Raw genomic sequence first — 12375 nt, 5'->3', positions numbered from 1 at the left:
TCACCTTGAGTCCCAATGAAACCCTAGGTTGGCTCAAAATCAAGAAAACTACTCAAACCGGGAATGTAAATGGAGAAGAGGGAGGTACCAAGAGTTTAAGCATACCTTGGTGAGTGGAGCTCCAATCCCAGCCCTAGTCAGCCTTAAAGATCCAGCTTCACCTTCCTCCTTCTTCCCTTTTTCTTGTTTTCTTCAATCCTTGTCCGGACAGCAAGAGGAGGGAAGGTAGGGCAGCCAAACTCCTTTGGCATGCCTTCCATCTTCTTCCTTTCCCCTCCCATTCCTCTTCCTTAATTCTTCTTCTTCTTTCTTTCCTCTTCTCCTCCACGGTTTTGGCTTGGAGGGGGAGAGATGAGAGAATATGGGGCTAAGCCCTATCTTTTAAGGACCAAAAGAGGCCTTAGGGCTTGTTTGCCTAAGTGTCCTTAAGACTAAGGATGGTCTTTTAGGTCTAAATGGGCCTTAAGGATTGTTTGGCTAGGGTCACAAACCTTAATTAGTCCATTTAGTTAGGACACAATTGGGTCAGCCTAAGGTCCTATAAAGGGCACATTAGTTCTAGGGCTTGTTTGGTTCAAGCTAAGTAGAAGAATCCATTATTTATTTAAGTTAAGTCTTATGGGCCCATCTTCATGGCCCAACTATCTTAAAGAAAGTAAGGGTGGGAGTCCATCTTGTCCAAAGGTCTAGTTATGGTGTCCGGGACACGGGGATGTGGGTCCCACATTAAAATACTTCAAAAGGGTAAGAAACAGTACAGACGGATCCACGAATGGAACCAGTCTAGTGAGTTCGTTCATGACTCCATTGCTGCTGTCAGGGCCCAAACCTCAAGGAAAGTTGTGGTGCTTCGACCAGTACTTCCAAGGCTTTGAGGGGATAAGTATAATGGAAATTTAAAGTTCAAGGTTGTAGCTGTTGACCATTTCCATCGTGGCATTACCCGTTGGTAAAAGTCTAATTTGACCCGGGATATTAGGATATATTTTGGGTGCGGGTGTAACAGGCCAACTTTGTGTTGGGCACGAAGATTATAAGGGACCGTACTAGGAGACTTCTTAGTTTGTCTCAAGAGACTTACATAAAGAAAGCCCTGGAGCGATTCCATATGAACAACTTGAAACCCGTAGACACTCCAATGGACAAGGTATGCACTTTGAGCCTAGACCGGTGTCCTAAGACTGATGAAGAGAGAAACCAAATGTCTAAAATACCCTATGCGGTAGCAGTAGGTAGTCTGATGTATGCGATGATGTGCACGCGTCCAAATATATGCTTTGCGGTTGGTATGGTTTGCCATTACCAAAGCAACCCATGATCAGTCCATTGGTAGGCAGTAAAGAGAATTCTTCGATACCTATGTGGAACTACAGACCTCTCGCTCACCTTTAGTCATTCAGACTTGAGACTAAGAGGCTATAGTGATGCTGATTGGGCTAGTAATAGAGTCGAGCGCAAATCCACTTCAGGGTATGCATTTGTCCTAGGCAGAACTGCTACTTGGAGTAGCAAGATACATACCTATATCACCCTATCCACGATGGAGTTGAAGTACGTCGCATGTTCGACAATAGTTCAGGAGGTTGTTTGGCTCAGAAGGTTCTTGCAGAGACTTAGTATTTCTGCTCACTCAGACAATGCTGTACTTATACATTGTGACAATACGACAGTGCTTGCATTTATGAAGGACCCCAAGTTTTATGGTAGCGCCAAGCACATTGATATACGGTAGCACTACATTCGAGATATGGTCGCGCAGGGTGAAATTGTTCTGCAGCATATCTCCACTGGTAATATGTTGGCTAATCCTTTGATAAAGCCCATTGCCAGAGATGTTGTCCTAGTTCATGTTAGAAACCTGGGGCTCAGGCGGATTTGATATACATTTTTTGGAACACTTTTATGGATGGACATTTATTTGTATTACTCTTACATTTATTAATGCGAATATATTTGTTTGAGCAATGTTGTGTGTATACACATTATTGTAAAGATGTAACGCCCTACCTTCCAGTTTGGGAATTAGGTTGTTAATGGTTCAAGGATCGAAGCGTTTAAAGATAATGAATTGGATTTAATCACAAGTGTGGTGAAAAAATGATTTCTCATAAAATCATGACTTTTAACCATTCTTCGGAGATATTCAGGGGAAGTCTTATTAAAACCATCAAACTAACTTATTACAGTCATTTCCAAAACTTAAAGTAAAACCTTAATAAAATTATCCCATAAAGTCTCAAAATAAAACATTAATTCTAAAAGGTTCTAAACTGATAACAGTCCCTAATATTCTCTAACAGCAAATATAATAGTGTCCATCAATGTCTTCACGAGGCTCCTCTTCTCCACTCGCCTATCCACCAAGTAGGATTTCCAACTTGATCTTAATCCGCCTATCAATGTTGATTTTAGTTAACCTATGATCTAATTCCTTAATCCATCAATGCTGATTTTTGCTTAATCTATGATCTAATTCTTAATCCTATCAATGCTGATTTTTGTTTAATTTGTGATCATATTCTTAATTATATCAATGCTGATTTTTATCTGATCTATGATCAAATTTTTAATCCTATCAATGCTGAATTTATTTGATCTATGATCGACACGGGCGATGGGTGCAAAATAGGCTATGGGAGCGATGTGGGCGATGCGACACAGGCGACACGCGCACGGGCGACTGGCATATGGGCGACGGGTGCGACGCGGGTGACAGGCACCGGGCGACGGACACGACCAAGGGCGACAAGCACGGGCCACTGGCACGTGGGAGATGGGAACCTGGCGACGAGCGTGATGCGGGCTACAGGCACACAGGCGACACCGAGCGACAGGCGACACTGGTGACTGGCATGCGGGCGACGGCACTGGGCGACTGGCAACACGGGTGACAGGCGACGCAGGTAACTCAGGAGACAGGCGACGCGGGAGACATGCGTGAGGGCGACAGGAGTGCGGGTGACGGGAGTGCGGGCGATGGGCTTGCAGGTGATGGGCACCGGGTGACTGGCCGTGGGCGACGACTGAGTGGACACACATACGAGCAGGTGAGAAAGAGAGCAGCGATCGTGACCAAGGCCGAGTGATCGAGACAGGGCCGAGCAAATGTAACCAAGAGATTAGTGACTAAGGAAGGAGAAGGCTAAAGCAAAGAAAGAGAGCGAGGAAAAGGCCACCCTGCTCATTGAGACCCAAGAACAAACACTTGGGGGGCACATGGCATGGTTGCAAGCTTCAAGGCAAAAATCAAGAGAGAAAAGTAAAAAGTGAGAGAGAAGACAAAGTGAAGAGCAAAAAGTGAGAGAGAAGACAAAATGGAAAGCAAAAAGTGAAGAATGGAAGGAAAGAGAAGAAGATATAGCCAAAAAAGAAAAGAAAAAGGTGGAAAAATGGAAAAAGTGTAGTGGGAGGGATTGGAGCCCTCCACCTCCCCCACTTCACTAAAGGTTTTTACAGAAACATCCTCCAAGAAAACTTATCTACATCAACCCCCTCACGGCCACAAAGACAAGGAAACTACTCTCTTGAACACCTTTCCAAGAGAATGGGGGGCAAGTGATAAATCCAAAATTACACAAAGTCAATCGTGAGCCGCCACATGTCCGGGCACTAGAAGGAAGGCTACCCAAGCCCGGCCACTTCAAGTACTCCATGTAGGCCCAGAAGGAGAAGGACCAACAAGGTCTCTCAAGGTTCAAGACCAAGTACTACACGCAAGCCACTGGCATCATCGCCGAGATATACTTCACCTCACCACTTGACCGGTACCATCCATAGGAGGTACAATCTCAGCTGGACTCATGCACCGAGGATTTTATCCAATATACAAGGGGGAATGCATGTCTATCTACCGAGAACATCTTCCCTAATGGGACTCTACCTCCCATGGGAGAGCAACCAACTAAGTGATAAATCCTACAAACGAAGAACACTTATCTACTATGAGGACTACTCATCACAAACTGGGACTCTCCATACCGCCATACTTCACTATAAATTCCAAGGTACTTTACCCCATGATCCATCTTAAATTCCGACTATTCATCTGTTGCTCAGAGAGATCTAACTTAGGCATCGGAGAGTCCTAGGCCGAAACCACATCGGTTCTCCCTTGTCTCTGACGTCCTTTTGTAAGTTGCGGTACCCGAATGACCCACCGGCAATTTCTTGACGCAACACATGTACTTCAAAAGATTAGTACTATCTGTCAATAGTCAATAATTCAAATATTTCAATAAATTCACCTATTATGCATGAATAATCCTAAAAAAGAGTGTTAGATAAATTGGTAGGTGAAGCTTTTGTAAGCATTGCACCAAAGTCCTTTGTTTCCACCTTCCCTAAAAATAAAGTATCTATGAAAAATAAATAATGAGCAAGAGATCTCTACTTGGTCGCTTGGTCTCTACACAAGCGTCTCAGTCAATGGGGGAGCACGTTTAGGTATCTACCCAAGGGGCAGAGATGTCATATCACCAGCCCTTGTGAGAGGGCGTAGGAAACACCTCCAAGTAGTGATCTCTTGCCCATAAATAATAACAAGTATGGTCTAAGGGACAGGTTGCCGTTTAACAAATATTTATTGATGCATTATCTATCCAAAAATATTATTAGAAGTTGGAGCAACAATTATATTGTTTTTTATTACACCATATGCAACAATATGGTTACGTAGACATTTTTTTTTTTTTTGTTTGAAATTTTTGTATTGTATGAAAACTCTTTGCATCTTCTCTACCATATGCAATTTTTTTAGTTCACTAAATGTTTTAGAAAAAGAAACATGACGTGGCAACATGAGATTCATCCATTGAGTAGAGCAATAATATCACCATTGACCTAGGAAAATTTACCCGAGAACATTTTTATTGGACCATCATTTTGCTACCGCACCTTTTCAGACCCACCCACCGCCTCTAATGTTTTAAACTATCATTTATGAATAGTTAACCTCTATTCCAATGGAAACTTTAATACAAATTTATCCAATTATAAATGCATAGGTTACCTATTACCATCTTATGACTTATAGTGTTTTTTTTTTTTTTGGAGAGGGAGGTGTCTTAAGAATGAGGGGAGGGGAGGGAGGCATTTATTGTAGGTTGTGATTTAGTAAGAACTTTTTAGTAGATTTACCGACCATTTCATCAATTGGATTGGGATCACAAGGACATTTATATCATAAGTTGGTTAAATGGAATTTGAATTTGGTAGTTGTGAATTCTATAGTACCATGACCACTTCTGTTTTAAATTATGGGCAAGAGATCGCTGTCAAGCTGTGTGGCCTGCACCAGTGCAGGGGTCAATGAGAGTGCACACAGGAGTGTCGACATAGATAGGATTTTTATTTTACAGAAGATAAGAGTGTACTTTTGTATGCTCATGTGTTTGGATGCAAGCTCTACGCAACCAAACATGAATCTTTTTCCCATATTTTAAATACTAAGAGTGAGTAAAATAGTATTGACTGAACTTCAAAGAAATCACAGTTTTTTGCTCATTACAAGGAGATATTAAACACCATGTTTAGTTGTAAGCAGCTTAGAAGACCTAGAGCACATTCAGCTTTAGTTGTACTATCAAAAAAAAATTAGGGGTAATTTACACATACCACCCCCGAGGTATCACAAAAGTATAATCATACCTCCCATTTTTGGAGAATTCTACATACCTCCTTGAGGTTCACAAACATTAACACATATACCCATTTCGTCAGTTTATGACTAGCAATGTTAAAAATATGACATGAACTGACAAAACTGCCCTTACAAAAAAAAAAAGAAAACCTACAACTCATCTTCTCCAAATTGATTGGGGAAGACGAGTTGCAGGTATCCTTGTAGGGAACACCATGGAACCGACATCTCGTCATGCCATCTCGTCTGCTGCAGTTAAGGTTGAGAATGAGCCTTGTAAATAAATATGAATCTTCTTCTCCGAAATCAGATAAGAACTCAGGATCGGTTCCATGGTGTTCCCTACAAGGATACCTGCAACTCATCTTTTCCAATCGATTTGGGGAAGATGAGTTGCAGGTTTTTCTTTTTTCTTTTTTTTTTTTTTTTGTTGCAAGGGCAATTTTGTCAGTTCACGTCATATTTTTAACGTTGTTAGTCATAAACTGACGAAATGGATGTATGTGTTAACGTTTGTGAACCTCAGGGGGGGTACGCAGAATTTTTCAAAACTGGAGGGTATGATTATACTTTCGTGATACCTCAGGGGTGGTATGTGTAAATTACCCAAAAATTAGTTGTAGCTAAAAGATTATGTTTTTGAACCAGATGATCCCCGATCTTCTTCCATCTCCAACTCATTCTCCTTGACCGTGGCTTTTGCTGGGCCACCTTTTGAAGATCAACACTTTGTGTCACGATGCGGTTTTTACTATTATAGTTGATCCCCTTATTTTTGGCGTTTGCTACTAATCTGGCTAAACAAGCCTAGACGATCAAATTATCTTTTGTATTTGACAATTCAGTGTTTGGTTCTGTTTGTTTATAAACTTTCTTTTTTTCATAAAAAAAATTGAACATATTAATTGCATGAGTTAGAGATTGACTTCCTATCTGGTAACAACAATGATATGACTAATAAATAAATGGAGAAGGGGAGCACAGGGGCCACGCACACATAGCAGCCTATGAGAGCGCACAGTGGCATCTCGGGGGTGGGATGTCTGTCTTTTCTGGGGCAGGGTGGTCATTTCGCCCCCACTGTGTCTAGACGTAGCCTTTGTGTTCCCCACAAAGAACTTTTCTCCTAAATTAATAATCGTTGTACTCATGATGAAATAGGCTAGGATCTTATCTAATGGTTGATTTTTTTTTTCGTGGTTTTGGCTGAAGTGAGTTTAAATAAAGAGATTTTGTGGAAATTTCCTCAACTTAATTAATGGATTTGGTCATAGAAGCTAAGGGTGTCAAAACCAAATCGAAACCATTTACTGAAATCGAATCGAACCATTTAAATCAAACTCGTTTAATAAATGGTTCGATTTTGACTTAAAATTGACTGTACAATTAAACGGTGAATCGTTTAAACCGATGTTAAACTATTTAAGTAATTGTGTAAAACCGATTATTATATACATAATAAGTTGTCATTCATAGTTAGAATATACAATAAACAATTATAACCTTAAAATTATTAAAAACATGTAAACAACTATAACTTTACACTTATTAAGAGAAAACATATAACATTAAGCAATTCAATTCAACGTTAAGTTTATTCATTTCAACAAAAAATTAAAGGAAAAAAGTTGTATGAATAAAAAATTACAAAAACTTAATAAAACGTTTGGACCATTTAAATCGAAACCGTTTAGTAAATGGTTAGGAAGTGTTTAGTTGCATAAATCCATAGATGGTAATTTCGTGGAATTGTGATTTTCAATTATTAAAACTGTTTGATGGTGTAATTACACAAAATTAAGAGAACCACCTGATTCCATAGTACATTTAAATATCATGATTCGACCTAGAAGCAAACTTTTTAATAACTAATATTTTATTAAAAATAAAACACTAATATATAATTAAAATAAAACACTAATGGTTAACAAAATAAATTCTTATATTTTATTAAATAAAATACCATTTTTAGTTAAATATTATGCTTATATTTTTTGATAAAACACTAATAATCAATTAAATAAAAAAATAATATTTAATTAAATAAAAACTAATATTAATTTAAAAATTAATATTTAATTAAAAACTAATATTTAATTTAAAAAACTAATATTTAATTAAAAAACTAGTATTTAATTAAAAATGAATTATTTAATATAAAAAATAATATTTAATTAAAAAACTAATATTTAATTAAAGAAACTAATATTTTATCAACTGACGAACTCAGGGTTACCAAACAGTTTTTCAGATAGATTTAAGATGAATCCAATTGACAGACTCAGGGTGACCAAATAGTTTTTCAAGAAGATTCATGTCATAGAATCATGATAACCAAACAATTTATTTTCCAAAATAACGAATCCACAGATGATAACTTTATGGAAAACCATCCAGAATTAATATAAGCTCCAACAGATTTACGCAACCAAACATACCCTTTAGTTAAACGCTTTGTTTCGATTTCTACCCCTAATCATGTTGAATTGAACCAAACCATTTTATTGAAACTGGACCGTTTAACACCCTTAGTGAAAGCCCTCCTAACTATTAAATCAAACCCCTTTTTTTCTTGCTTGAATGGACTCTATCACTCCTAACTAAACACTCTTGTAATCACATGTATGATTCAACAGCTTATGACCTGACAGGATGATACGTTTGAGTGTATAGTGATTTGAATTAGGTCACATTTTTTGGTTTCATAAATTGAACCTCATGAAAGGACCTCTGTTCTTAGGTTCTTTTTTCCCCTTGGGGGGGGGGGAGGGAAGGGGAGGGGAGCGAATTAAAATCATCTACAGCGCAGGTATTTTGCGGTGCACTACAGTGTGGGGTTGAGAGCTCGACACATGGAAGAAGCTTCATCCAATGGTGTCATGGTCAATGCAAGGCAGTTTTTTTTTTCTTTCTTCTTGAACTTGACACTGTTGGATGTCACATCTTCCACATGTCGAGCTTTCAGTCCCGCACTACAGTGTATTATAAGATTAGGACACTATAGAGGATTTTTTTTTTTTTCTCTTGAGGGAGGGATCTTTAACGTTTTAAAGAACTTTAGCTTAAGAACAACAAATTGAACAACAAACATAATCAATATACCCCACTCCTTCATCCTTTACATATTTTAGGTTAGCTCCTTAACTAATATAGTATGAACTTTATTTAAAATATCTTAAGTTGTTTTGTAAAGTGAAAAAAAAAAAAAACGAAAGCATAATGGAAACAAAAAAGAAGTCTTATCAAATAATAAAATGAATATTCTTTCGCATAAACCCCTTTCTAATTCAAAAATATCGACAAGGTCACTTTTCACCAAATAATTTAAACATACTTTTTCTTTTTTATAGAAAGAGGGCTATGGGCTATTCCTTAGGCTAGCTAGAATGTCCTTTTATTTAAAATAGTAAATAAAAATTGATTTGGATTATGCAATTAAACAAGGTCCCACAATTCTATTTTAAACTTCCACGAAGTTTCCAATTGGTTACTCCATTGGGATCTCTTTGGTAGTTCTTGGTTTTTTGGTAATGTCTCTTTGATAGTTCCTCTAAATAAAGAATAGATCCACTGTGTAAGAGCCACGAGGAGGTATGGTTTATTCCACATTTTCATGTTTATCAAAATTATATAATATCTAATATTATATTTTTCCCATCTCAAGAGTACTGTCGGTGAGCTTTACAAGTGATAGCACTTTGCAATTATCGACCATGGTTTTGTGGACAATTGGATCAGATAGTTGGACCGGTTTGGATATCTTTTGACCATTGACCATTGACCAGTGACCTAAACAATTCAATCCATTTTGTCTCTTGGATTCGTTTGACTTGGCCAATGGATTATATTATTAAAAATAAGGGAAAACAATGCTTTCTAATCGGTGTACGGTACCTACGTCTAGACATAGGGCTACGCGAAATGACCGCTGTATATTATTTTCTTATGATGCCAACTTTTGATAAGATTACCATGCATTAGTATATCCTTTTTTCTTCCTTCTTCGGATTACTGTCCTCATAAACTGAATGAATTTATGTAATGTCATACAATTGTGCCTACATGCATTAAAAAAATAGGGCAAGAGTTCTCTGTGGGGAAATGTGGCACAAGCGTGTACGTGGGGGCTAATGGGGAGCATGCACGGTGGCATCAATAGGGCAGTTCTTACCATCTTTCATGGGGGCGAGGTGATCATTTTGCCCCTCCTATGTCTGGATGCAGGGCGTACGATCCCCCACAAAGAACTTTCATCCTAATAAATAATAGATACCTAGGTCTTTCTTTTTTACACTCCACATCGATGAAAATTTTATTTTTATGATCTATTTGGGCCAAGATTACCTGATTCGAGATTAAGAGCTGAGCTCCGGGCATATCTGTTTAAATCCTTGTCAGTTGATATGGGCAAACGGACCCCAACTAATGACACGAGGACATGTGGACACCGACACTATCGGCAATGGAGTAGATGACGACGATGACGTCACCATCTTGCCGTACAAGATAGGGGGACCTTGACTCCTATCCAGCCAAGCTACGCAATCAACAGATAACCACTATCTGTTGGAGACTGCTCATAAAGGGGGAAGAACAATCCCACCCCGACATAACCTCGGAAGACTCCCAGTGACAGTGAACTACGAAAGTACAACCATCTTGGAGGACTCCCCCACCATAAATAGTAGGCGAAGGAGCCCAGGTAAGGCATCTCAACATTATTAACTCTGACTCTTTCGTACTTCCTCTACTTACTGTTCTGCCGGACTAACTTTGGCATCGAAGAGTTCCCCCCTCGGAGTCCGCTCCGGGTCTCTTCAGTGCCCTTCTACCTTTTGCAGATCTCCATGTCAACGAGCAGGATTCCGGCAGCAATAGATTGGCACCGTCTGTGGGAACACATAGAGCAAAGTCTGCAATGGTGAACACCAGGAATACTCATCGATCAACATCAAACAATGAAGCTGGGAACAATAGTAACCCGAGTCAAGCTAACATCGAACAAGAAGACCAACGCCAGGCATTGACGACCTCCAATCGCGGCAGAAGAGCCCCTAGAGGCGGAGCCCGAAGGACTAGCCAATAGCGGGGACAGACAAACAGGCAAGTACCCCCGATAGATCCACAGGCACCAGTGACCCAAGGACAATTCCTGGCCCTTCAACAGCATCTCGAGAGGCTAGCTCAAGCCCTTGAACAAAATTCAGAGGCCCTTGCCACTCATGGGAATACTATCATACCATTACGGACTCACAGCCTAGGCAGGGGTGACAAAGATAACAGCTTGGGCTCTACCTGCGCGGATCAAGGCAACTACGACAAGCAAGTTGGCAAATAAAAGAAGAAAGTTGTCGATCGAAACGAGGCCCAATTGAAGCATCAGCCCTAAAAGGACTGCGGAAAGGCCCTCGCAGAGAACAATCTGAACAAGCAATTAAAGGACCTCTGAGAGCAGATCTAAAAGATGGCCGAGAAGCAGCCATTGCCTAAGAAACCTGTCTTCTCTGGGATGACAGCACTCTCGGATAAAACCATGGTTGTCTCTTTCCCCAAGGAGTTCAAGATGTCAGCATTCGAACATTATGATGGCAGCACCGACCCTGTTCAGCATCTGGAAGGTTTCAACTCAATTATGGCTTTTTGTGGGGCCTCCGATGCAATCATGTGCCGCGCCTTCCCCCCAACGTCGAGGAAAGCCGCTAGAACTTGGTTTACCCACCTAGAACCAAACTCTATTCATGAGTTTCGGCAGCTCAACATGGCCTTCACCTCTGCCTTCACGAGCAGCCAGAGCTACAAGAAAACACCGGTGAGCCTCACCACGGTGAAGCAGAAAAGTGGCAAAAATCTGAGGTCCTACTTAACTCGGTTCAACTAGGTCAAGCTAGAAGTCCAGGAACTTGATCCTAAGGTAGAATACACAGCTCTACTAGCTAGGATCCGCGACAAGAACCTCAACTGGGAACTCTGTAGGAGTAATCCCAACAATCTGATGGAACTCCAGGCTAGATGCGAGAAGTACATGATGGTGGTGGAAACCCTAAACACAAAGATGGATGCCCAGGATAGTAGAACCGAGAAAAAGAGAACCGAGCAAGATGAAAAGCGATCCAGCGAAGACGACAGGAAGAGGACGCGACGCCAAAGTAGAACCCCTCCAAAGTACTTTGAACGGTATACTCCATTCAATCAACACCGTTCAAAAATCCTGATGCAGATCCAGAATGAGAAGTTCATCAAGTGGCCGGCGAAGATAGGTAACAACCCAAATAAGAAGAACGGTGATAAGTTCTGTCACTTCCATAACGGAACCGGGCACAACATTGATGACTACAAGTACCTCAAAGGGGAGATTGAGAGCCTAATCCCGAGAGGCTACCTGGGGCATTACATTCATGATCGTCGAAACCATGAATGCCCTGACGACCTTAGAAGGGACCGCGATAACGAACAGCACGGCCGCGGAGCAAAGAGAGACTAGGATAGGTGGCGCGGAGAAGAACGAAGGTGCTCCAAATCGGCTGAGCGCCCTAGGCAATGACTAGGGGAATCAAAACGCCCCTGCAGGGGTTATATCTACCGTATAAGGAGGCCCCGGGGCAGAAGAAAGTTCAAAGTCGACTAGGAAGGTAAAGGCCTACGCTCGAAGGGTCAACATGATCGAAGTACCGAGCAAGAAGGCAAAAACTAGCCTAGTCATCTCATTATTTGACGATGACCTAGTCAGAATCCAGTCC

The 12375-nt window shown here is 40.4% G+C and overlaps 1 protein-coding gene across 1 annotated transcript; it reads left to right on the top strand.

The window, feature by feature from the left end:
- Positions 1–11102: 11102 nt before the first annotated feature.
- Positions 11103–12119, top strand: LOC122644797. Its single transcript, XM_043838182.1, has 2 exons — positions 11103–11447; positions 11517–12119. Exons 1-2 carry the CDS (start codon positions 11103–11105, stop codon positions 12117–12119), a joined length of 948 nt encoding a protein of 315 aa, XP_043694117.1.
- Positions 12120–12375: the final 256 nt, after the last annotated feature.

This window comes from Telopea speciosissima, chromosome 11 (genome assembly GCF_018873765.1).
Source record: "Telopea speciosissima isolate NSW1024214 ecotype Mountain lineage chromosome 11, Tspe_v1, whole genome shotgun sequence".
NCBI classification, from domain to species: domain Eukaryota; kingdom Viridiplantae; phylum Streptophyta; class Magnoliopsida; order Proteales; family Proteaceae; genus Telopea; species Telopea speciosissima.
The sequence above is the reverse complement of the archived record's forward strand: the minus strand, read 5'-3'. Positions and strand labels throughout refer to the sequence as shown.